Below are 26,046 nucleotides of genomic sequence, written 5' to 3'. Positions count from 1 at the left end.
GCATGGGAATAAAGGGGGCATGGGCATAAGGTGACCCTTCTTCCCCTGCCCTGTGCAGATGCTACCACTCTGTGGGTCAGAGACAGTAGACGCTGAAGGTCTGCTACCTACTCCTCAACTGCTGAGCTGATGGACAGGAAGGGGTATGAAATAGGTAGCCTTAGCCTTCCTGCACTTCCCTAACACATCAACCAGTGGAGCTCAGCCAATGCAGAAAGGAAACAATGTTATTGTAGCAGGGGAGAACCCATGAGGAAGAAGCCTTGCCTCTGTTATACCTCCTGTGCACTGCTCCAGGGATGGCACATCACAAGTGCTGTCCTTTATTATGACCTACAAGTAACATTCAGTTTGGCCCTTTATTAAAAATATATTATCTACATTTTGCTTTGGAGTGTAGTTCATTTGTGTAAAAAGCATGAAAATACAGTATCACTTTATTGAAGTTTGTTTTCATTTCTCTGCTGGGGCACTGCTCTGTAGAACAACTTTAAGATGCAATCAAAATAAAGCACACCAAAAGCTAGACTTAGCCTATGCCTACTTCTGATTTATTCATTTTTGCTTTAGATTTACATGAAATACTCCATAATTTTCCAGGCAGAATTTCTGTTGTGATTAAAACAAAACGAATTTAAACCAAATATGTTACATCTACATAAGTGTGTGTGACAGATATGAAATAATTACATAGAGTAAATAGGTGTCAAATTACAGTTTATTCTTGTTATCATAAACGTTGTTTTGCCAAATGCAAGTCACTTTAGGGAATCACTTTATTAGGTATAGGGAGACCGTTAAGAGCAGCCAATATGCTTTCAACCATATTCTTCATCATGAGGCGACGAGAACTTGTAGTAGCACTTCCAATGTGAGGAGTTATAATAATGTTCTTTAATTTTAATATAGGATGGTGTCTGGGGAGAAAAAAAGAAAAAACTAGAATACGTAGGGATGTGGGTCAGAGCTATTTTACTGATTCTTTTTAGTATAAAGATCCAAGGGGAAATGAGTGCTAATATGGATTTGAAATAATTGTTTGAGTCAAGCAAATACAAACTCTATGCAGTTTTTATACAGCAAAACTTCCAAAGAACTCAGTGTGAGTTTTGTTTGTCTAAGGACTGCATGACTGGGCCTTATGGCCTCTGTCCAGCTTAATATTTACCCATGTGAGTAGTCCTGATGATTTCAATGGGAATATATATACATAAAACATGATGTAACTTTTCTCATTCATATGTTCATGTACACACACTTATTTTAAACTATATATATATATATGTATACACATACAGTCTCTTTTATGTTTAACTTTTAACATTTTTTTACCTTGGCAGAGGTTCAGGGTATGTCACATCCAAAGCAGCAGCTTTAATAACCCCATTTTGAAGTGCTTCCACCAATGCATCTTGATCAACTACTGGACCTGGATTTAGAATAATGATATTCTTATTGCCATCTCCAGTAAATCAAGAAAAAAAGGTATCTGTACTATATTTTTAAAATGAAAATGGATTTCCAAATCTTTAAACGTGAGTGCTGATTCTGATGTTTAACAGGAAATTTACAAGCAAGGGTTTTATTATAAAATAATACTACTGATCTGGATTTTTAAAATGTCCTTTGTATAGATACTATATCCAAAGCTTTGCCTGTTTGATGAATTTGGTGCCAGTATGCTAGGCAGTCTACATGAGCTATAGGCAATTTTTGGTTTAAACTTCCTGCCCTTAGAAGAATAGGTGGGGGCGGGGGGAAGGCGTGTCAACTTTTTTATGTTTGTGTAAAGGCAACAGGAGAGTTTAATCTGTCACTGTGCCTATCTCTTCTAAACTCATAGGAGACAATCTCCTGCAATTGGCCCTGATTCAACAGAGTATTTGAGTGCCTGCAGAACTTTAGACACTTGAATTAATCCCATACCTATTCAGCAAGGCACGTACACATGTACTTAATTTTAAGCATGTGAGTGTCCACTGAAGTTTAATAGGACTATTCACATTTTTAAAGTTATGCATGTGCTTAAGTGTTTTGCTGAATCAGGTCCACAGACGTTTTAGAATCTTGACAACCCTGCAATCAAGGTTCCCACAGAAAATTTCAGTGTAGGTGCTAGTATCAGGAGTTGATTTTTTCCAGAGACCCTTGCACTGAAGATACATTGCATTGTGGCTGGTAAACAGTTATTCTGTATCTTACCTCTACTGATGTTAATGAGAGTAGCAGTGGATTTCATCAGTTCTAACTCCTTCTTCCCAATCAGTTTATCTGTCTGCGGCGTCAGGCTCACAACTGACATCACAAAATCTGACTGCTGGAGCAAGTCTTCCATCTTTTTACAATAAATGGCACCAACAGCCCGTTCCTCTTCCTCTTTTCTGAGGGAAAACAAAATTCAACTCCACTTGTAAGTAGAAAATGTTGGAGGAAGTTCATATCTCTATTACAGAAATGGATTTCACCTTCTCACTCCCTTGCTGCCCCATCTGTGAGATTCAGTTGGCTAGTTACTTGTTTGCAGTTCAGCACATGGCCATGCAGAAGCCCAGTATTTGCATGGGTCTCTGCTTTCCAGGAGGAAGCATCAGGTACACCATGCAGAGATTATTAGTATGACATCCGCTGGAGAGTGGAATGTCAACTCTGCAAATGTCTTACTGCTAGCCTATTTAGGGAATAGCATTGCTGCCTGTTTTGGAGGACACCACATACTTTCCTTCTCACATCAAAGCTGGAAACAGGGACAGCTGCCATTTAAATAAGAGGAGGGAAAGATAGATAACACAGGTAGATAACACAGGAAAGAGTGGCACAGAAAGAAGAACCGAGGGGCTTATTAATGAGAAAGCTGGTGTCATGAAGCAGAACAAGGTAGGCTCAAGTGCCAAAGGAGTCATAGGAGCAAGAGCAGAGAGAATAAATATAACTGAACAAATATTAAATAATTCATTAGAGTGTTTTTTTTCCTATTGGGATTTTCTGTAACTAAACTCAGTTACAAATATCTTTTAAGGCGCCTTCTGCATTTGTCTATCAGTGGAATTTGTGCTTGATCCAGAGCAAATGATACTGTTCTTAGAGCATCAGTAGGTCTGAGGTCGTATGGTCCAATTTTCTTGGTAAAATTTCCCAGCAAGGAAATATTTACTATATGTTTGTATAGGGTCTAGCACAATAGGCCCCAATGCCACAATATTAAAGTGTAAAAATAACAATGTTGATGATCATGCTTTCTGGTTCTAATATGGCTTCCCTCCCAACCCAAATTATTTTCACTTGCTTTCTGCACCTGCAACAGGGCAGCAGACATGATGCAAGGAGAGAAATAATTTATATTTAGCGCCAGTTTCCAAATGTTGGGCTGTGAATTAGTATTGGTCCACAGAGATCTGGCAGTTCACATGGTGTAGCTCTCTTTATATTCAGCTGCTAAGAGGAGGTGAAGAAGCCAGACTAGCTGCTTCTGTTTGGAGCCACTGCTACATAATTGCTACAGGAATATTGTTTGATTGGACTATCTTTAATTTCCGTCATCTGTTAAAGGGTGGTCCACACTATCAAAAAGTTTGAGGACAACAACTGATGTATAAGATCGCACGTGTGGTAGGTAAATTTCTGTTCCTTTCTGCACATTTTAAAACAAATCAAATCTCAGAACAGTTCTATTTACTTCATCATTTAAAAATAGAATAGCGATAATAAAAAAGGCACTTAAGAATAATGCTGCAGATATCACACCAGTATGTCCCTATTCCTCATCCTGAAACTGAGACAAGCTGAATAGATTAATATGACAAGTGTGAGACAATGACAACTACAAGTAATCTTTACAAGCAGTTACAAAATTGATCTTCTAACTGGGATCAGACATTCTTTTACCTTCGGTTCCTGTTATGATAAAGAATTTTCATTTCAAAAGCTTTGGCCCTCTTGGCCACCATATACCCAATGGTGCCCATTCCAATGATACCAAGAGTAGCCCCAGTGACTTCATCTCCGAGCCAGTCAGCAGCAAAATATTCAGTATTTGGGGAAACTGCAATCTGACAACCTAAAAAATGAAAAATAACATGTAAGGAATGGGATGCTGCCACGCATTCCAATACCCATTCTCTTTCCTTTGGATCACAAGCCAACATGGCAATGGAGCACCAATATGTACTTTTACCTTGTAATGAAACACGTGATGGGAAATGTTGACCCTGACAAGCAGAGCTCTTGATTTTCTTGGTTTTCTTGCTCATAGCAGTAAATGTCTCCTTTCATCTGCCCCCCACAACTCCATTTGGGGGAGAGTGGGGAATGGGACAAGACTCTTAACCTCAGTTTTACTTCCATCACAAACCTGCTCTTGTCTTCTTTAGCTCTGGAAGCTGTAGAAATCGTCAGCCCTTCAACCACTGCCTTAGCCTTCCCTCTTGGGATGGCTAGTCACTAGGGGCTAATGGAGCTAAGTCCCATTACTGATGCCATAGCTGCCAGCTACACTGTAGACTCTGGATAATGTAACTGATGCACTACAGGTTGCAATGCCATCACCAAGTGACTTTCAACGGGGCCAGAGATGCTCCAGCCTCCAGGGGCTACAGGACATCTGGCTGCCATTGTGTCTCTTGCACATATGTTGCAGGCTGCAGATAGATGAGGCACAGAGGTGGGAATAAAGATTTCTATGGAGTAATTCACATCAGCCTCAAAAAGGCAGGGTATAGTGCTCCCTGTTGCTGGACCTAGAAAAGCTGGAGCAGAGGGAACAAGTAGTATGGGCTAGTGGTTATGAGCTGGGGTAAGAGAGGGATGTTCTAAAACTGGAGGTATCTCGGGAGATGTATCTATTTTACTGATATTTTTGTTTGGAAATTTTATATGCCGGGTGGGCAAGCTAATGTTACCATGAGGCATTTATTGTCACTTTTTCCCATTCCTTAATTTTGTGTATTTATATTTTTAACTTTTCATCAACACACATTTTTACACAGCATATTTTGAAAAGCCAACCTTTATTTAAAAAAAAAAAAAATTAAATTGTTACCTTCCACTAGTCTCCGGGCAGATGCCAGCATTAAAGCCATCCCCAGATCTGCAGTGGCATTGGAAACAGCAAAGTGAGTGTTGGTGACTTCCACTCCAAAGCTGGAGATCAGTTTCAAGTCCAAGTGATCCACTCCTGCCCCAGAGGATGCAATCACCTTTAAGTTAGGCAGACAATGGAGAAGTTCCTGGTTAGCAGCTGGTTTGTGCCACCACATATAAATAGCTTTGATTTTTTCACTAAGATGGTTTTTGTTTTCAAGAAATTCCTTCATGGTGATAAGGTTAAAATGTTTCTTCAGAAACTCTGTGTGGTCTTCATATACTCCCTGAGTCCCTCCTATAGTGTTTATCAGCACATAAGGCAGCTCTTGTTCTTCCATGCCCTATGAAAGGAAACAAAATCAATTTTTCAGTATTAGTGTGCTGTGAAACTTTTCTTAGGCAAGTAGTTTTTAAGTGAGGTGAAACTTGGGGGTACACAAGGCAAATCAGACTCCTGATGGGATACAGTAATCTGAAAAGGTTGAGAGCCACTGACTTAGGGGACTAACTTCGTTTGCTCAGCAGGGAAAAAAATGCACAATTTTGATATGCCTGCACTCAGTTGACTCTGGAAAAATCAGATCCATCATTTGAAATTCATGCCCATTTGCTGTCTTATTAAAGAAAGAGAGAACAGAATTTAACCCCCATATATGTAGGGAGTAAAAAGGGACTATGTTCCAGGCAAAAAACCCACCATCACATTCACTTAAAATTTTTTAGGCTGCATATATTTTTACTGAGATTAGTTTTAAAAAATTTCCAGGTTGGTTAAGCACATAAAAAAGAATTACTGCTCCTGAGTGTTTCAAAACAAAAGTATCATTGCATTCATAACTGCTGCAATAAAACAAAAACCAAACAAACAAAAACACCAAAAACCCAACAATCTCCACCCAAAACCCATAGCTTCCTGAAAAGTGTATGTGACGCTAGGCCCAAAAAAGCAAGCAACTTTACAAATTGCATGGCCCAACTCTGACCTTTAAAGATATATTATAGGAAAATACAGTGGTAGTGAGAGTCATTCCTTATAAGTAGATTAGAGCTTTGCTATACAAGTGTATTGTTGGTAGTTATTTGATGTTTCGTATCTCTTGTTAGAGGTTAGCAATGTAGATAAACTGCTTTCCTGTCTGTCACTGTTCTATTGATTAAGAGTTCAAAAGGAACATACGAACATTTAGATGGAACTTTGAATGTAACAATACTATTATTTTTATTTCTTTTTGAAGTTTAAATAGTAAATACCTGTAAATGATTGTTAATGGCCAATTACCTTGTGCTAATGTAACTAGTTACCCGTGTGCACAGGACATAGGAGATGATACTTCAGAGTCCCAAGTAATCATCTATTAATTGTTCAAGAAGGCACCTGCTGTCCAGAAAATATTGGTCAGCCTGCATGAATCTATAAAGCAGCGTTTCTCAATTAAATTCCCCCCGTCCCCCAATTTCCCCACCATCCCCCCAGTGGTCAACTAATTGCAGTGTTGCCAATTTACAAACTTTGAAGTTGGACATTGGTTCCAAACAAAATAGGCAAATGCTCACTCTCTATCTACAAGAAACTCAACTGACTGGTTAGAAGCATGCGATGAACAGTGAAAGACTCAGCAGTTGAAAAAGTGAAGAACTGTCTCACCACATTCAAAAAATGTGCATACGTGGCTAATGAATGCACTGATGCAAACAGGCATCAAGTGTTAAGTCGTTGTGTACATTATCTTGATGTCACTGGTGGGCCAATAGATGCATTTCTAGATGTTCAGGTTATAGAAGATACATTGGCTGCATCTGTGACAACCCACATCTTAGAAGAGTTAAATGCTTGTAACTTAAACCCCAGACAGGTGGTTGCTTGTGCATTTGATGGAGCTGCAAACTTCTCTGGAAGACAAAATGGTATAAGCTTTGCTCAGAGAAAAGTGTAACCCTAATCTCTCCTATACACACTGCAGAGGCCATCTACTCCAACTAGCACTAGTACAAGCTGCAGAATCTTCAAAAGACATTTAAAAAGTCATACATTTAATGTCTTTGTTATACTCTTTTTCAGCAAGAGTCCAAAGGACTGAACGTCTTGGAAAAAATAGAATATACACTAGGACTGAAGTTCAGATTAATCCAACCTGGGAAAACCCGCTGGCTTTCTCATGGGCAACTCTTGGCTGTCGTCTTAAAATTAGTGCAACTGTTATTACTGGCTTTGGAAAGTATCTACCAAGATGGGACAGATCTAAGTAGTGAGGCTGGTGGACTACTTTTGCTACTAAGTTCAGAGAAAATTATTGCCATTCTCTCTTGTGTAAGTCTACTGTTGAAACCACTTAGGTCATCTGCTACAACAGTAGTAGACCTTTGTCCAGCAATAGAAGTTATACTTGGATCAATCAGAGAGATATCCATTGAAAATATACTGAAAGAAGCAAAGACTTCAGTTCAGAAGTTGACTAATATTGACTCCTTAAGTGAAGAGGACAAGAAGTGTTTGCTAAGCCAGCTGAAAAAGTACACAGACTTGATTCTCACAAATATATAACAGCAACTTCTGGATTCTACTCAACTTCTACATAGCTTTTACAGATGCCCGTCTTATAAATACCGACAGTTGAGTGGAGTGAGACCCTACCAGCAATAGGGCTGCTATGTGATCAAGACAAAATAGAGAATTTGAACACAGAGTTGAATGTCATATGATGAATGAAGATTTGACTTCAATTTCTTCTTTATCAGCACTAGTGGTTCGATTGAATCTTTGTGCTATGTTCCCTGTGATGAAAGAAGTAGGAATCTCTTGCTTACATAGACTAGCTTGCGTATCTTCCTTCGACTTCCTAACTTCTACCTAGCACGGCGTCCCCACTATGCTGCGCTGACTGGAAATGCCCTCCCATCAACAAAGTGTTAATCTTTTTGCAGGGATTAACAGTGTCGACTTCCGGATTGATTGAATGGGTCTCCACTGCCGCTCAATTGATCCTGCAGAATCGATCCAGCGGTGCCGACAGTGCCGCCATCAATATAGACATACCCACAGAATCACAGTGACCTTTGCTGGTCTTTTCGTTATCTTTAATTAGCCAGTCTGGACCTGACTATGGGGAAATTAAACAATACTTTGGTTTTCAAGAAGTTTGCAAGAATACACATGTTTATGCAAAACTGATCTCAGGCTTTTTGTGGGCCAAATGCAGGCAATACTGCATGGAGCCCATGGCAGTTGGGAACTGGGGCGAGGGGTGAGGGCTAACAGAGAGAGGACATTGCCAGTTCAGAGACAAAGATGGTCTTTTAATGTTCAGTGGGGTCAGACAGGAGTCTCATTAGGCTCAGAGGAGAAAGAAATTAGGAAGTAGTGCTTGGCAGGGGGAGGACTGCAGAACTATTTCTGCCAGTAATATTTTTGCTCAGGAATGCAGCAAGTGGCAGGTATTTTCTAGAGATTAGCTCATACCGAGAACTCAGAATGCAAGTCCACTCATGCCCAGCACTGGGGATATGTGAGTGTCACGGGATGGATTCCCACTCTAGTATTCCCACTCTAGTATTCTCCAGAAATGTTCCCCATGCAATGCCCTCGTTCACCTCTACAAGGGCTTTATTCACTCCTCCATCTCTTGGCAAATTACTCAGTTTCAGGACTGGTGAGGAGGGAGACAGGATTCTTTGGAGGAAATCAAGAGGACTAGTGTTTAGTATGTGGGTGGAGGAATTGGTTCTTTTTCTTTAAAATAGAATGGAATTGTGACATTAAAGACAAGTCACTTCTCCCTAAATATATTTGCATTCTGCAATCTCAATGGTTGAAGTGATTCAACAACAGAGACCACAGAGCTTGCCTCTGGTGACCATTTTACCTCTCAACAATAAGTTGTCCGTGTTGCTGTTCTGCAACAGCAGAAGTGCCTGTGAAAGAAAGACAGGAGTGCAGCACCCAGAATGCCCTTCTTGAGATAGCTTATCAGCCAGTGAGCTGACAGTGCTTCCTGGGCTGCAGAATGATTTATAACTTATTCAAACAAAAGAAAATTATCTTCTTGAAGCTGCCTGCTGCAGGTATTTCAGAAAACTGCAACGAAGAGCTTACCTTTAGTAATTTTGTCGTCGATCCACTGCAGAGCTCGGAATCAGAAAGTTAGAATGAGCATGACTCTTAGCAGGGTTAAAGTTTCAAGCCTTCAGAAAAACTGGAAGGAACAGGGAGGAGTCAGTTGCTGTGCTGTGACACAAGGAGAGTGGAGTGAGGGAGGAGTTTTCTGGGGAAGGAAATCTAGGCTGCTTGCTGACAGTGTAAGAGTATATCTCTTCTGATGGTTTCCACTGTACTTATTGCTGCCTCTATCTCAGGAAATTAAGGGACATAAAAGGTAGAATCAATATTACCTAAAATATATGACTAGAAGGATAAAAACTTTTTAGCCCAGGGAAGCATGAAAACATTAAACATAAATATACTCCACAAGTGAAGAAATATTAACCAAACCACACTTCCCCATGATGCAACCATGTCCAAACTGGTTTCTTGGAGAGGACTGGTTGAGACATTATGCAGTCATGACAACATAATTTTGGGTACACACTGATGGAACCAAATGCTTTGCATTTTTGATATACTTGCATAAGAGCGCCTGTTCACAAACAGGGCATGTACAATCAGTGTTACTCCTAACAAAAGGAAAGGGAGTCATCAAACTCTCCCATGATTTGCTATTTGTGCTGTGTTGAACTTGGAAAACAAATATACTGACTGGGCACTCCAGAGAACTGCAGAGAGAAATGGATCCATACGATGGGGGGTTGCTGATTAGTCCATGCCGGGGCTGGTTTGGAATAATGCCCTCAACAGGATTCCAAGCGTGTGGTTACTTTGGCTCTATAGGTGCCATATAAGTATGCTGTGTTTGACCATCCAACTTTCCTTTTAGCTTCTTACTTGAGTTTGGCTCATTCCTGTCTGAACTGATTAGAGAAAGAGCAGTGGAATCCTGATAGCAACTACCATGTTTGAAACTAGTTTATAACTGGCACCATTCTGTGAAGTATGGCCAGGGCTTTAGCTGCAGATTGATAGAAACTATACAGCATGGCTGCATTCCTGGAAGACATCCTGTTTATTATAATCAATGCATATATATTCCGTCACAAAATGTGATTCACCCTATTTAACCCCAGTAAGGATTTTCATGTTCCAGAACATCTGGGCGATCCAATCTCAGGTGATACCTTCTGTCAGCTGTAAACAGAAACTAAAATTATTGGTTTTTCTGTAATCTTGTTAATCCTGTTAAGGGGTTTTGGGGGATCCCTTAAATTAAATTTGGATCTCATACTCTGAAACTTTTTGAAAATGTATTTAAACTGAAAACGAATTAACCAGCCAGTCTAAAGCTAACTGGACTTGAATCTTTTTAGTCTTTATTAAAAAAATAAACAAACCAAACACAAACAGGTGCTTATTGCTTTAACTTTACATTTTACCTGTTCCACAGTGACTGTTTCCAAGTTTGCCTGCTGAGCAATAATTAGTGATCTTTTAACTCACTGTTGACATATTAACAATGCCCCTGATCAAAGGGCCTATTGTAAGGCCCCTTCTCACTGACACATAGGTGTCTATAAATTTGCCTTTCTGAATTAGAAGGCCTGTTAAGAGCTCTGCCAGTAGAAATAATATGTAGTAGGTATGATGGAGGTAAAAAAACAACTGTCCCCTTCCCCATGCCTCCCCCCTCCCAAAAAAAAAAAACCCAACCTGAAAACAGTCCAAGATTACTAGACAGCTAGAAATCATTGATATTTTATACCTTTCCTGTCCAACAAGCACAGCTTCCAAACCTCTGCTTTTTGCATGAAATACATGTGAACTTTTCAACTATATAGCTGTTTTGCCCTTTAAATGTCAAATCAGCAGATGAGGGCCAGCAATATGGAGGAGCCAGCAGCCAAAGAGTCGTCAGATTTTGAAAGTGGAAAAAACTCCTGTCATAGGAGTCAAGGGAACAGCCTGTGGGTGCATGTGTGGTAGACGTGTAAATAGATTAGGATGGGTATCTAGAAGGTTTTCTGGCACAACATGAAAACTTGCTTTTAAAAATGTGTTTTGGGTGTACTAGCAGTAGTGAGTTATATTTATTTAGTGAAATATCTGGTTGAAGAAATTAGGGAGCCGTCCACCTGGCTGCTGTGGTTGGAGCCTTTGAACAGCCAATGCTGGATTCACTAGCACTCAGAACAGTGCCTAATGTGTAGTTATTTTGGGTAGTCACTGAACAACAACATATGCCATTCAAATACCACAGGATGAGCCTAATATAAATGCTTAGCTAGACAGATAAGAACTGGGAGTATTGCACAAATTTATTAACACGCTCCTACTTATTTGTATTTGCAAAAGTACTAGTTAAGTACTAGTTACTAGTTTAAGTTCAGTATAAATGATGATTGCTGGTTTCTATCAAAGATATTTCTAGGGCTCTTGTCACACTGGTACCTAAACCCAAGGGATGAAATCTTGGCTGCATTTAAGTCACTAGGAATTTTGCCATTCATTTCAGTGGAGTCAGGATTTCACTCATGATATCTTTATTTGCACTGATGTAATAAACAAATAAAACAGAAATAAAATACACAAGCACTAACACTTTAAAGTGGTACCTAGCTGAATTATTTAGATTGTGTGTACATACTACAACAATATAGGTTCAGATCAGATTGAAGACAGACTGAAGTAGTCTTTGATGCTATACGGTAAGGGGTATACTATAGAGTTTTTACAAAAGTATAGTAGCATGTGTAACTTTTTTTTTCCCAGAGAGCTTCTTTTTGTGTGATGTAAACCATGATCTGTACTGTAAGAAAAAAATCTGATCAATGAAAACCATTGGTCTAGCATAGGATTTTGCTCTGATGTCCAATAGTAAAACTATACATTTTTAGCTAACAGTATTCAAAACAAGTTGTTGGGGTTTTTCCGTTTTTACAGAAGTTGAAATCCTATTGCCCAGATTTATCCCCAGGAGGCAGAGTGTCAGATCTTGTGGTGAAAGAACCTGATGCATGCTACCTCCAGTGACACAAAATTTACTTAATAAATTAACCCAAAATTTATTTATCTTTGTGCATATCAAGAAAGAGTGATATAAGGAGAGAATGGCATGTATATATTGGGTGTAATGCCACGGATGGTGGTCCAGAGTTTTCTGTGTTTTCATAGAGTTTTCTTTGTTTTCAAAGATTCTTTAGGTCAACTCTTAGTTTCCTAGTTTGTCAGAGAAATTTAATAAAAATCTTATGCATATGTGGGAAAAATCAGGATGGTAAATTTATATTAGTATATTTGGTATTGCAAATATGGTGGAACATTCATCTTGAAAAGCACTCTTCCTCTCATTGCTGTTGCTGATAATTTAACCTGCCTGCGTAAGTCCTGGTTGAATGGGTTAAGTGGATGTTATGTACATGTATTTTTGAGTTTTGAAGGGACTTTCTCAGTAAGATATTTTATTCATCTTGGAACTTGTTTAAATGAAGGCTTCTTTTGTGACTTCTTCACACAGTAGAACATCAGAGGTTTCGGAGATGTTAATTTGCAACCAGATAGTTTACTATATTATTGCAAGTGGGAACTAGATGACTTGAGTACAAAAAAAGTAAGCAAATGAGCTGAATGTAGCACAACATTTTCCTCTTTCTTGCCAATTTGCACACCTTTAATTTGTTTACTGCTTCTAAATATCTCTCTGAGGTTCAATAACAAGAACAAACAGCACTGAGGAGAGAGCATATCTCTATCTAATGTCTAAATGAGGCAGAAGGAGCTGGTATTTTAGTAATAATCAGCACTGAGGTTTTGGGGCTCAGTGTTGTAATCAACATTTTGCCAAGGTCAAATTGATTTAATAACTAAAAAGAAGACTGGTGTACACAAAAGCCTTTTATGTCTCCTTAGATATTATATGGGAGGGCTTTTGTGACACTGGAATTATGAATTAAATAAAAAAAACTCAGTTTTTTAATCTTCTGTAGATTAGCACAAAACCTCTGTCTGTGTTAATTAATTGTGGACAACATTGAATTATGAGAGAGATCTCCCTAATATGAGCATGAGGGTATTGGCCAATATTTTCATATCTGTATTGAGTATGGCTATTGATATGTAGAAGACACATAATGAAGGGACTTTTCCTGTTTTATGAATAAGTATTATTTTGGCCTCAGCTAGTGTGGATGAGAGTCATTTCTTCCTGCAAGCCTTCCTAAAACATTTTCTTTAAGAGCTGACATATAAAATTTGGTGCTAAACCCATCAAAGCCAGCTGTTTTTTCCCTTCTGAAAGGCATTAATTGCCTCCCTCTTCTATGGAAAGACTATTTCTTAAAGTCTCTGAGATTGGCATAATTTGGGAAATTTTATCTCGTCTTTGTTGTGTAATACCACCTTAAAATGGCAACTGAAGTCTCCTGGAGTACAGATTTTGAAGGCTCTAACATTTAGAAAAGCTTGGATTTGAATACACTTGTTTTTTCCATATTAAAAAAAAAAACACTGCAAAATGACAGACTAGGATGGGTTTTAACAGGGTCAGGCATATTCACCAGATTTGGAAGTAGGCTAATTAACATATTGAGAAATATTATGTGAGTATTTCATTTAACCTCCCCTAGAGAGCACCATTAGAACGATTAGCCCATCGGCAATCAGCAGTGTGACCAGGTGCCTGGATGGGCCACACTGAGAATGTCACACTCAGAGCAGACTGCAAGAAATAGGGCAGACAATCCCTCAAACTGGTGGCTTATTCTATAATTAGATTCACCAAGCCAGTGACAAAAAAAGCTTTCTGTAATAGCATATTGGTTAACAAGAAGCCAAACACAGTCTCCTTTAGGCATTATATCTCTTGACTCCCATCTAGACAACTAAGCCTAATATAGTGAGAGGTTATTAAAACCCTATTCACCATAAATCAAGTTCTTCCAGTCCCAAAGGATCAGACACATTACTCTCCAGGTCAATGAATATTTCAGATCTAACCCAAAAACACACTTACAGCCAATCCTTAATAACTAAATCTAAGATTTATTCATAAATGGAAAAAGAGAGAAGACTTATATGGTTAAGAGATCAATATAGATAGATACAAATGTGTGTGAAGTCCTTAGGTCTGTTTCATAGCAGAGATGGTGAGGCTGATGATTTGGAAAAGTCTTTCTGGAATCAATTCAAAGGTTCTATTCCAATAGATAGTTCAGGTGTAGAGATTGTTAGAGTTTCTCCATGAGAATTCAGGGTAATCCAGGTGTCTACCTGGAGACTTCGATTTTATGGTTTAGACCTTCCCTGTTAAAGTTTAAGCAGACCTGAGATTAAAAGGATCAAGCCCGAAGCTTCCTTTATAGTTAAAGCAAGTGAGGCGCTGACAGGTAACTCCACCACGTGGGCTTTGATGAAAGCAAGTGGCTAGTTTGTGGTCTCTAGTCAATGAGTCCTTTCTCAGACAATACCTTTAGCAATAGCCATTCAAACTATCAAGACAGTTTACAGCTGGTTTATTATGTGGAATTACAAGATTTAAGGAGAGATTAGGACAAGAGACCTATTTGGTACTTACTCTGTGATTCTCTAACAACACAGGCAAACAGGTTAAACATTCTAGTCTACTTAACATGGCTTTGATTACTAGCTACAAGGAATGGCCCTGTTTACCATTGCAATATTCTTTTGATATATCCTTAAGGATTGCTTCCAGGTTACCCAGCTTGCTGATTGTTTAATCTTTGCTGGCCCAGCGTTACAAGCAGCAGTCAATGTTTTCACAGATCTACTTAGTTTGTGTCCAGCTGTGACGAAGCTCAGAAGTGAACAATAATATATTTAAAGCACTTACAGTTGGATCTACATTTGGACTAGAGGATAGAACACTAGATTGGGACTGAGGAGATCTGTATTCTGTTCCTGGCTCTGCCATTGGCTTATTGGGTGACCTGGGCAAGTCACTTCCTGTCTCTGTGCCTCAGTTTCCCAATCTATAAAATGTGGGTAATGATACTGACCTCCTATGTAGATCGCTTTGAGATCTACTGATGAAAAATGCTATATAAGAGCTAATATTATTATTTATTTGCAAACCAAAATCAAGGCTGAGGTTGAGCTTCAAGTCAAAGGTTTCATACATCTCTAGTAACAAGTCTTCATTCCTAGGAGTGTTGTAGAATAATGTTCTTTTGTAGCTGTGATGTCCTTTAGCATATCTCAGTTAGGGAAACACTTCACTGGGGATACGGAGACCATTAAGAGCTGCCAGTATATTTGCAACTGCTTCCTCTGTTATCATGCGAGTGGTCTTGTCTGTTTTAATGCCCACGTGAGGAGTTATGATAATGTTCTTTAGTTTTAATAATGGATGATCTCTGCCAAAAAAAAGGAGTAGAAAAAGAAAGGTGTGGTTAAGACAGCTACTGGCATTCATCCTAATTAACAAAGACCCTGCTTCAGCAAAGCATTTAAGCATGTTCTTAAATGTAGGCACTTGTTTAAATCTCATTAACATCAATGGCATGTAAGTATCTCCTTAAGAGCTTTGCTAAATTGTTTGTTTTGTGTGCAAATGGAATGTTTACAAATTTTACATCACTCCTTCATGGCAGCACAGTAACTAATTTTCTGCAATAGGCAGGAATCTGTTCCACATATTGGAGGGAAGGATTAAGCCCTCTAAAGGTTCAGCCGCATGCCATGGGCTTTTAGCTACATGTCTCAGGTAAGGGGCATCCCCTGCACACTTGCTTAGTGCTCTAAAGTCAATTGGGCCAATTCATTCCATGAGACATAGTTCTAGCAGATTTATTTTTTAGAAGTTAAAGAGCATCCATGACTGGGAGACCTGCAAAACTTCAGTAAAATAAGTAACATTGTAAGGAGGAGACAGGGACCAACAGGGAAGGGGAGAATTGAGGCTTCTGGAGGTAGTTTGGGCAGTGGCGGCTCATACAGTGTCTACCCATCACCATAACTTCTAGTGACCTGGGACTGGTGTCTTTCCCTTCAGGTAAAGAGTTTGGAACCACAGCTGCTGCTACCTCATGCTGTGATTCTCTGGTGGGCCAAAGGGCTTAACTTGGCACATGCGCTGCCCTCCTGCTATTTACTGCCTCTTGTGTTTGAACTTGCCAGGTGATGCATTCTGGGGTGTTCTCAATCATAGTGCATACATGACAGCAAGTTACTTTCTGACACAGAGGGCAGCCATGCCCAGTCTCCAACCGCTGCCAAATCCCCACTTGCTGTGCCTTTTTGAGTCCTTATTTCTTGTTTTTGGTAATTTTAAATCTTTGATAAATGCGCACAGCTGTTTACCTGGGCAGTGGTTCAGGGTAAGTGACATCCAAAGCTGCAGCCTTGATAACACCAGTCTGAAGAGCTTCCACCAGTGCATCTTGGTCTACTACTGGACCTGTGTTGAAATAGCAGTGTCCTTTCTTAGTGCTATGTACAGATAATGGCAGGATGAAAAGGAGCAAGTATAAAGGGAAAATGTCATTATTTACTAATCTAGAAAAGAGATGTTAATATTAAAAATTAAAGTGCAAATGGAATTACATCTCAAACACAAGAGCTCTTGTTTAAAGGGTTAACAAAATATTATTTAACATTTATATAAGATTTTTCCTCTTCAAAGCATTTAGAAACATTAACCAACCCTCCAAACATCCCAAGGAAGTGGGTAAATGTTGTTAGTCATTTTACACAAAACAAACAGTTAACATTTTCAAATCATTCATTTGCTCTTACATGTAGAGAGAGCCAGAATGTGAAGCACTAATTTTAAACAAAGCTGTGAGATAGGTTTACCCTGTAAATGCAGAAGATGAGTGGTGTTATGGTAAAGAGACTAATGGACCAGAGTCAGGAAATTCTAAATTCTGCTTACTACAGCAACCATAACTCTAAACCCATGGCACATACATCTATAACAGCTAGTTTTACTGGATACAGCTAATAGTATATATACATCTATGGTATTGCACTGTATAAATTTATATACTGGAATATATTTCAGAAACTTCCTTGTAAAAAGCTGTTAAGGTTTCTAGGTAAGAACACTCACTTACCCCATCGTTTACAATACCCAAGCACTTAAAAGTAAGGAAATGAGTAGATAAGAACATAATCAATTGTATATAATGCCTAGTTCATAACAGTTGTGTACATTAATCAACTCATATGCTTCACTGAAAACTACACACATGCCATATTTGCATATCTGAATCTTATGTGAATTACTGGGGTGTAAAAGAGCATCAGACAATCTTTTTTTTAAAGCAGAAACATTTTCAGTCGCTTCAAACAAAAAAACAAAACAGCCAATTGGAGTTTTACTAAACTTTTGAAAAAATTCTTCCTTCGTGGGGACTCGGGGAGAGACAGAGAGGGAGAGACATCCAGACAGCCATTACTTAAGGTTGTGGTAGCTTCAATCCCAGCAGCGTCATCTGCTATTCCCGTTAGTTCTTATAGTTTCCCTACCCAACCACCATCCTCAAATGGACAGTCCCATCCCATCACCAATCTCTCTGCTCTTTCTCTCTCCCCAGCACATGCAAACCAAAAGTTCTTCATTTAAACCCACGCAGACCACTGGAGATAGGAAAAAAGCTTTGAGGAGTATAAGCCCAGGGTCCAAACTCAGGCTCAAGTATAACCTGCCTTCAGTCTACACACAAATCGGGTTAAACAAGAGCTTGGACCCATGGTCCCAGGACCCCTGCACCGGAGTGGTGAGTCTGAGCCTGAGTGAAGTCGTGACCCAGGGTTCAAGTCCTATTGCTTTGCAGTGTAGACACAATCCCACTGGACTCGTGCTCTGGGAGTCTGCCAAAAATATTCCACAATCCCACGGGATGACTTTCTTGATTCTCTGGACAGTCAAGTTTGGTGGAAAGTCAATTTTTCCCACACTGAATCACAAACAAAGGACTAAAGCAGCCACATTTTGGGATGGCACTAGGAAGTCTGGGGTATGGGTGATTGGATTTGGAACCACATAATGTAGTGTAGGTGCTGGATCCTCAGGTTGAAACCCAAGGTTCAACAATTCTTAACCTGGGGTTATAAATGAGTGTAGACGCTCGACCCCTAAGTTAACAAACACAGGTTCTACTAACTCAAGTCCTACTAACCCTGGGGCTACATTGCTGTGTAGACATACCCTCGAGAGCTTCAGAGTCCTCGGTACACCAGTTATATTGTCCAGTGCAATTTGGTACAACATTCTGGAAGACGGATTGGTCAGTGTTGTGCAGTCAGACCATTACACTGTACCCTACCTCTGCTGATGTTAATGAGAGTAGCAGTGGGTTTCATCAGCTCCAACTCCCTTTTCCCAATCAGTTTATGTGTCTGTGCTGTCAGCTTCACAACCAGCATCACGAAATCTGACTGCTGGAGCAAGTCTTCCATCTTTTTACAGTAAATGGCACCAACTGCCTGTTCCTCTTCCTCTGTTCTGATGGAGAAATAAGAATCATGTTGCATTACAGGATGTCTTGGTCATGGAAATGTTACATTTCTACCTTTTGTTACTTCCACAGGTACTTTAGTTCCCAAACTACAACTAGGAAAGTTTCTCCCCAGTATCACTGGTAACCAAATTGACCAGTGATGTGGTTTCAGCAGAGTGCACAGTTGCAAAGGGGGAATGGGTTTGACAGCCACTTGTGGGAGTAATTTCCACAGGAAGGTGAAACTTGTAGCAATGCAGAGGTAATGGAAGTCTGACTCCTGGATTTGTTTTCAGTGGCACATGTGCATTATGAGATTACAAGATGATTCTCCTGCACCTCAGTTATCTTGATTATTACACGGGGAAGTGAAGGTGAAGAAGTAAGAACTAAAGAGTGAGATAAAAATGGATGCTACAAAAAGACATGACTGGGCAGAGACAAAACCCTGTAACTGTTGATCATGTATCTTTTCTAATGCATAGATCAAATTATTTTCTCCTGATGCCTAAATCAACAGCCAGGGAGCAAATGAGACAGGAGTTGAAAAAAACTGCTGTAAAGTTTTCAGGATGTTTATTTGGGTGTCATCCAGCACAAACATGCACTACAATACTTGAATAGCTAGATACACATATTTCATCCTTTGATAAAATTAAAATTATTTTAAAGTTACTTCAGAATAATAATATTTTTCACTTCTATTGCAGTTTCCATTCAAGGATCCCAAATTGTTTACAAACAAGAATTAAGCTTCACAACAACCTGGGAAGGTAAATAGTATCCAAATTGGCAGCATGAAGTTAACAGTGATCTGCAGAGGAAATTAAAAAAATGGGTCTCTGCCTTTTTTTTTTTTTGGCTCTTTATGAAGTATAAAAGGAGGCCTACAAAAAATTTTTTTCTCCCCTACTCATTTTTTCTGCTTGGGTTTTTTTACTTAGAAATATTAGGAATGTTGTGCACAGTCTTCTCTGGTTTTTTTGGAAATCTCCGGCCTCATTTACACAGGGATTTGCCCCAGGTACAGTCATCTGTGGCCAGCTAATAGCATAGCTGAACTGCTCCAAACCCTTACCATAGGCAGGCAAAACCACCATGAGGTGCAATTAGCACTGGTGCTGCTTACCGCAATTTCAAATATGGATCAAACTGCAGTGGTGAAAATCATGGCTTATAGTAGCTCTGTCACTATACCACAAATACACTAGATGTTTGCACAGGAATAGCTATGCCAGCAGCTGGCCGTTGATGACTGAAATCCCAGGGCTCATCTACACTACACAGTTAGGTTGACATAAGGCAGCTTTATGTCCACCTAATTATGTCAGTGTCTACACTACAGCCTTCTTCCCGCCTATGTAAGTGCTCTACTACTTATGTCAATTCCACCTTCACGAGAGGTGTAAGGCTTATGTTGGTGTAGTTAGGGCGATGCAGTGTCTGTGTAGACACTGCATCACTTATATGGACTATTGGCTGTCCTGTCAATTTCACAGCAGGAGCCATGAAATTGACAAGAAAGCGGGGCAGCTAGAGCCCAGCTGCTCCTGATCCTCTTGAGAGCTGGGCAGCTTCCCCACTCCCAGCTGCTCCCAGGAGCAGGAATGGGGCCAAGAAGCTGAGGCAGCTAGACCCCGCTCCCTGGGGGTGAGAAGCCCCAGGCAGCTTCCCCCCACTCCTGATGGGGAATAGGGAGTGAAGGAGGGGCAGCTGGTCGGGAGCCTGTGGGGCTGCCCCTCTTAGATCGGTGGAAGCACTCCTAGTGAGGACACGTACCACTGACCCAAAGAGGGTGGCATGGACATCAGCCACCGCAGTAATTTCTGTGGGGCTTGTAAGTTGACTTAATATACATTGAATTACGTTTCTAGTATAGACATACCCTCACTGTAGACAAGACCTTAGAGGTCTCAAATGTGTGCTATGTATGCATTTTCACCCCTTAGCTGAAGGAGCAGAAGTGCTGAATTTTAATAACAAAGACCTCCTTTCTCCCTTCTGTTTCTTAGACATTTTAGTTACATGGTGTTACAAAGAAAAGGTGAAATCCTGACCCTACTGAAATCAATAGCAAAACTCCCACTGATGTCAATGAGACCAGGATTTCACTGAAAAAGTTTTAAACAGACTGACTAAAAATGTAATCAGCTCTCAGTTATTCATCTTTCATTCTCTTGTAATGCCATAATCCTTCTAGTTCTCCAGTCATCCACAGAATTTCAGGGAAATAAGATCTGAATTTCCAATTTAAAAAAAATCATCATAAAAAAAATGGAAAAAAATTTCAGACCTTTATATATCTTAAACAGACAAAAAGAGACATAAGCCCCCGTTTTAACTCTGCTGGTCACCTCTGCAGCAAGCTACCAACAAAGCCAAGATTTTAAAAAATGCCTAAGTTCATATTTAGGTCTTTAAACATGGTTTTAGGTACCTAACTTAAGGCAACCATTTTTTAAAATCTTGGCCTCTCCCCCTTACTTTCTAATTCTTTGCTACAATCACAGGATCATCCTTTCTCTCTAAATGAAAATATCACAACTACATAGTTCCTAGAAGAGGGAACAGCTGTTTGAAAATATTAACTATATAATTATAAAGAAGTGAGAAATATATTCTGCTTTAATGGGGATCAAGATTATTTTTACCTCTGGTTCCTGTTGTGATACAGAATTTTCATTTCAAAAGCTTTGGCCCTCTGTGCAATTTTATACCCAATGCTTCCCATTCCAATGATACCAAGAGTAGCCCTGGTGACTTCATCTCCCAACAAGTCATCAGCAAAATACTCGGTGTCTGGGGAAACTGCAATCTGACAGCCTAAAAAGAAAAATACTGACTGAGAAATTGATTTGTCTCAGGATGGAGGAACAAGATGCTGGAATGTGGCCGTAAGGCATTACCTACAACATAAATGTTAAATAATAATTATTAAGAATAGAAAGACAGTGTTTTAATTAATGGGCTTTGCTCTTTTTTTTCCCCCAATATCCTATTTGAATTTTGAAAATATCGGTTTTCTCTGCTGTGTTGAGAACTTGCACCTTGCCCTATTGATGCTCCAGTTAACACAGAAAGACCATTGCCCCTTAGGAAGTCTCTCCCAGACTTTGACCTGCATATGCCCTTGCAAAGAAAGTACTACACTATTCTACAGCCCTACTCAGAATATTATCGTTCACAATAGTAATAATGCAGGGTTTGGGGTTATTAAAGGAGAATAATATCGGATGTTTGTTAATTAAAACAAGGACAGGTTGTAATGTTCACCTCTCCTGCTCTCCCTAGAAAGGAGACTCATTTCCTTTGACAGCATTTGTCAGTAATTTCTCGAGATTATCAATTAAACCCTAATTCTGGTTATAGATTAAAGCAAAATTATCTTTATTTGCAGAATACAGAAAATAATGACTCTGGCACACACTGCTTGCTGGCCTGCCAGCAGTGTGAGAGGCTCTTGTTACTAAAATCCACCTTCTCAGATATTCCCAACTCTCCCAAATCATAACTGCATTGTGAAGCTTGTAGGGTAACTACCTGGCTAAAAATAAAATCTAGGCCAGAAAAATAAATCTGGCCTAAAAATAAAATCTCAACTGTGCCATACTCACTGCTGCCACGTTTTGTGCAGCTCCATGTGATACAGGGGAGAACAAATCACTGATCTCCCCCTCATGGTCTCTGTGCTCCCCATGCAGTGGAAGCTGGTCTTGGGGGCAGGAGCTTGTCTCCCTAGAGCTCCCAAAAAACTGGTGGGAGGGTTGGGAAGCAGAGGTGCTAAAAGGAGCCAGATTAATGGGGGAGAGGGAGTTTAATCAGGAAAGATCCTGAGGTAACTTGAGGGTTGCTGGGGAGGAAGGGGGGAAATTGGTGGGATAAACTGGAAAGGATGCTCAGAGAGGAGGAGAGCTTGGAGCAACCTCCGACATTCTGCCCCTGATTCCTTTAGCCTCTCCAGTTCTGACCCTCTCCATTCCAGCCTCTTTTCTATGTGAATGTTAGACCAGCACTGCCTAACCACATTGTGGGACTAAGGCCATTAGTTATTATGAGCTCCTGCTGCAGGTACTGAACAAAGATGTGGCAGGTTCATGTAATAACCAGGGTAATTCTTGTTTATTTGTTTGTGTGATGAAGTTGTGGATTTTTAAAGACGAAAATGATATTTATGGCTCTGGAGGAAGGTTTGCCATTATATTACAATAGTTTTAAGGGAGGTCAAAGTTAAGGGTCTAAAACTAATGGCCCAGCTTTTCATAAATGATTAGTGATTTTGCATGCTTAACTTGGGACACCTTAAAGGGGCCTGATTTTCGGAAAGTGGTGAGCACCTGCCCTCTGCGTATCAGGCCCTTTAAAGTTTCTCATGTAGGGTACCCAAAATCACTGATTACTTTTGGTCAATTGCACTATATTGCCACCACATCATAAATAAATCCCTTACGGCCAAATATTGGACAACTTAAATATTGGCAAGTGTTGAACATAGATTTCATGCTCTTTCCCAACAATGCATCTCCACACTTGTTCTGGAGATGGAAATCAGCTTCTAGTGTGAATAGTGAGCCCTGCCCATACACTAAAAATTTACATTGAGATTACTTAAACAGAACTTGATGACAATTTTCCTCAAAGATTTTTTCAACATAGTTTCAACTGGATGATGTTATAAACATCTCTAAAATATGCCACACTAGCCATCACTATTAAAAACAATGAGATTTAGTATTTTAAATGCTATTGTTCATCATCCAAATATGTGTTCTGAGGATTAAACATTCACAGTTTTTGACAATGGCAATAGTTCTAGGAAAATTCAAGTTAGCAGTAGACACAGCTTATATGCTTTCTGGAAATATGCATTAAGATTTAAATGTTACCTTCCACTAGTCTTCTAGCAGATGCCAACAGCAAAGCCATTCCAGTGTCTGCCGTGGAGCTGGAAACAGCATGTGGAGCATTAGCCATTTTCACTCCAAAGCTAGAGATTAATTTCAGATCCAAGTGATCCATTCCTACCCCTGAATTTGCAATCACCTTCAAGTCAGGCAGGCTCTCGAGGAGTTCTCGGTCAATGATTGGTTTGTGCCACCACAAATAAATAGCTTGGACCTTTTTGCTAAAATGTCTTTTGTTTTTGAGAAATTCCTTCATGGTAATAAGGTGAAAGTGTTTCTTCAAAAATTCCACATGGGCCTCCAGCACACCACCTATTCCCCCCACCTCATTAACCAAAAGCACAGGCAGCTCTCGCTGTTCCATGATCTGCAAGAGGAAAGAAAAAAAAAATTACTAAATAATGTCAAAACATTTTAAAGAACCATTCAGCAGGGTCTGCATCATTGCTTTGCTTTCCTGAATCGTGACAGGTACAGAAAGTGAACGTGTATACAAAATACTTGGAGAGGGGGGGTAAACAAACCAGACTGATTCAATGGCTCTTTTGAATCATTTATCAACAGCATCCAAAAATGCAACAATCACAAAACTAAATCTGAACAAATTCTGTTCCTTCTGGGCTTCAGGCTGTCACATCACAGCTATAATGCTCATGACACTCACAATATCCAAAATTGTTCATGTGGGACGTCTTAGTTTCAGACCATCCAGAGAACATTTAATTAAAAAATGAACAAACCTGAGTGTAAATAATTCACATCTTACTGGACCAAATGTGATCCCTGTAAATATTATTCGGCGCATACTCTTGGACTTTGAACTTCGGAGTTATCAAGTACTTTTTAAACGCTTCACTGCTGAGGTTATTTGCAGCTACCTCTGCTGAAGAAATGTGAGAAATAAGTTACTAACCTTTCATAACTCTTGTGCTTTGAGGTATGTTGTACACGTTCATTCCATTCTTGGGCGTGCACATGCACTGTGCACAGTCACTGGAAACTTTTCAGCCAGTGAGATCCAGAGACAACCCGTGCCTGCTGATAGTGGGGGGGCAGCCAGCTTCAGCAGTGTTACTGAGCATGCTCTGTCTGAGTGAGCATGCTCAGAAAATTGGGGGGGAGGGGCATGTGACACCCTTCTCCCCCTGCATGCCTCCTTCAAACGTCATCTATGGTGGTACTTGTCAGGGCAGCTTGAATGCCCTTTCCTGTGACGTGCTGGTGGCGCTGGTATAAAGGGCCCAGCTGATCCTGAGCCCCTTCAGTTCTCCCTTTTCAGAAACTCCAACACAGAAGGGTAGGAGGGCAAGTCATGGAATGGACATGTGCAACACATCTCGAAGAACAGTTACAAAAGGTTAGTAACTTTTTTTCTTCTTTGTGTGATTGTACATGTGCATTCAGCTCTTGGTGATTCCCAAGCAGTAATATAGGCCATGGGCACCAGGTATTATAGGCCGGGGAAGGCACCACCGGGCGCTGCAGTGTTCCTGCCCTTGCTCAGCCTCCCCCGAATGTGGTGGGGTTGCAGAGGGGCGAGCCAACAGTTAGTCCAGGTCACTGGGCGCTTGGCCTGCCTGACTGGTGCTCCAGGGTGGCTGGGGCCGCCTGTCAGGGATTCAGGGCAGCTAGAGCCGCCGGGTGCTGGAGCTACCTGGCAGGGACTCCTGGCCAGTGCTCTGGGGCAGCCGGGGCCTCCGGCAGGCATGGCTGGTGGGGCCACTGACAGGCACAGCCGGGGTCACGCGTGACTTGAGCCACCTGGCTGGTGCTTCAGGGCAGTCAAGGCCACATGCAACTCAGGTCACCTGGCTGGTGCTGGGGCTGCTGGCCAGGATTTGGGTGGCTGGAGCCACCTGGCACTGAGGTTGCACAGCCAGGACTCAGGACAACTGGGGCCACGCGCAGCTGGGGGAGCCAGTGCTGCCCCGTTGGGACTCGGGGTGGCTCAGCTCTGGAGTGGAGTTCCTTCAGCTGCAGTAGGGGGGCAGCTCTGGGCAGTGGTGAGGGAAGGGGTGGGAGGGGCGTGGCCTCAGGCCGAAGGGGCAGGACCATGGGTTAGCCTCCCCTAATGGGCAGTTCACCTGGCACCCATGATATAGGCAGAGGAATTGGAATTCATGTACTCATAGACTGTAACACAGCTCAACCAAATCTGGCATTGTCTCTAAAGTATTGGGTAATGGCATACTGGGAGGTGAAAGTGTGCACCGATGACCAGGTTGCTGCTTTATAAATATCCTGGATAGAGACCTATGCAAAGATCGCCACTGAGGTTGCTTGCAATCTTGTGGAATGAGCAGTGAGCTTGTCAGGAAGAGAAACAACTGCCAGAAAAAAACACAGATACAGAAAATTATCCCTGATGAAATTCTTTGAGAAGAGATTGTAAGGCCTTTCATTCTGTCCGATATAGCCACAAACAGTGGGTGGACTGCCAAAACGGTTTGGTTCTGTCTATGTAGACCACCAGTGTTCGTCTAACATCCAATGTGTGTAGCAGTCGCTTATCCCTGTTTGCATGTGGTTTTGAGTAAAATACAGGTAAGTAGATTGATTGGTT

General features: G+C 40.6%; 2 protein-coding genes and 1 long non-coding RNA gene across 6 annotated transcripts; 1 reads left to right on the top strand and 2 right to left on the bottom strand.

The window, feature by feature from the left end:
* Positions 1 to 544: 544 nt before the first annotated feature.
* On the bottom strand, positions 545 to 9,270 carry LOC137146324 (probable 2-ketogluconate reductase). Of its 2 annotated transcripts, XM_067537556.1 has the most exons (7): positions 9,170 to 9,262; positions 6,359 to 6,454; positions 5,036 to 5,420; positions 3,883 to 4,054; positions 2,203 to 2,381; positions 1,333 to 1,429; positions 545 to 917 (listed from the first exon to the last, which is right to left on the bottom strand). In XM_067537556.1, exons 3-7 carry the CDS (start codon positions 5,415 to 5,417, stop codon positions 764 to 766), a joined length of 984 nt encoding a protein of 327 aa, XP_067393657.1. In that variant the 5' UTR covers positions 5,418 to 5,420; positions 6,359 to 6,454; positions 9,170 to 9,262; the 3' UTR covers positions 545 to 763. The 2 variants fall into 2 exon arrangements, with proteins under 2 accessions (XP_067393657.1, XP_067393656.1); XM_067537555.1 differs by lacking the exon at positions 6,359 to 6,454 and having other exon boundaries at positions 9,170 to 9,270.
* On the top strand, positions 2,255 to 8,263 carry LOC137146326 (uncharacterized). The gene is made up of 3 exons (XR_010917912.1): positions 2,255 to 2,410; positions 3,547 to 3,606; positions 7,139 to 8,263. It is a non-coding gene; the product is annotated as an uncharacterized lncRNA (long non-coding RNA).
* Positions 9,271 to 11,781: 2,511 nt separating the features above from the next.
* LOC137146325 (probable 2-ketogluconate reductase) lies at positions 11,782 to 24,488 on the bottom strand. 3 transcript variants are annotated; one of them, XM_067537557.1, is made up of 6 exons: positions 24,397 to 24,488; positions 23,466 to 23,850; positions 21,234 to 21,405; positions 18,409 to 18,587; positions 16,439 to 16,535; positions 11,782 to 15,492 (listed from the first exon to the last, which is right to left on the bottom strand). In XM_067537557.1, the coding sequence occupies exons 2-6, from the start codon at positions 23,845 to 23,847 to the stop codon at positions 15,339 to 15,341; spliced, it is 984 nt and encodes a 327-aa protein (XP_067393658.1). In that variant the 5' UTR covers positions 23,848 to 23,850; positions 24,397 to 24,488; the 3' UTR covers positions 11,782 to 15,338. The 3 variants fall into 3 exon arrangements, with proteins under 3 accessions (XP_067393658.1, XP_067393660.1, XP_067393659.1); XM_067537559.1 differs by lacking the exon at positions 24,397 to 24,488 and adding an exon at positions 24,148 to 24,182; XM_067537558.1 differs by lacking the exon at positions 24,397 to 24,488 and adding an exon at positions 24,008 to 24,119.
* Between the last annotated feature and the right edge of the window lie 1,558 nt (positions 24,489 to 26,046).

This window comes from Emydura macquarii, unplaced genomic scaffold (assembly GCF_026122565.2).
Source record: "Emydura macquarii macquarii isolate MOO-44397 ecotype Brisbane River unplaced genomic scaffold, CSIRO-AGI_Emac_v2 contig_431, whole genome shotgun sequence".
Classification (NCBI taxonomy): Eukaryota; Metazoa; Chordata; order Testudines; family Chelidae; genus Emydura; species Emydura macquarii.
The sequence above is the reverse complement of the archived record's forward strand: the minus strand, read 5'-3'. Positions and strand labels throughout refer to the sequence as shown.

Coding starts and splice junctions, on each gene's coding strand:
- LOC137146324 (XM_067537555.1), bottom strand. CDS start 5,417: ATGGAAGAACAAGAGCTGCCTTATGTGCTGATAAACACTATAGGAGGG. Junction 4,055..5,035: donor TGCCCGGAGACTAGTGGAAG/GTAACAATTTAA, acceptor TTCATTTTTTAG/GTTGTCAGATTGCAGTTTCC. Junction 2,382..3,882: donor TATCATAACAGGAACCGAAG/GTAAAAGAATGT, acceptor GTTTTCCCTCAG/AAAAGAGGAAGAGGAACGGG.
- LOC137146325 (XM_067537557.1), bottom strand. CDS start 23,847: ATGGAACAGCGAGAGCTGCCTGTGCTTTTGGTTAATGAGGTGGGGGGA. Junction 21,406..23,465: donor TGCTAGAAGACTAGTGGAAG/GTAACATTTAAA, acceptor TTTTCTTTTTAG/GCTGTCAGATTGCAGTTTCC. Junction 16,536..18,408: donor TCTCATTAACATCAGCAGAG/GTAGGGTACAGT, acceptor ATTTCAACACAG/GTCCAGTAGTAGACCAAGAT.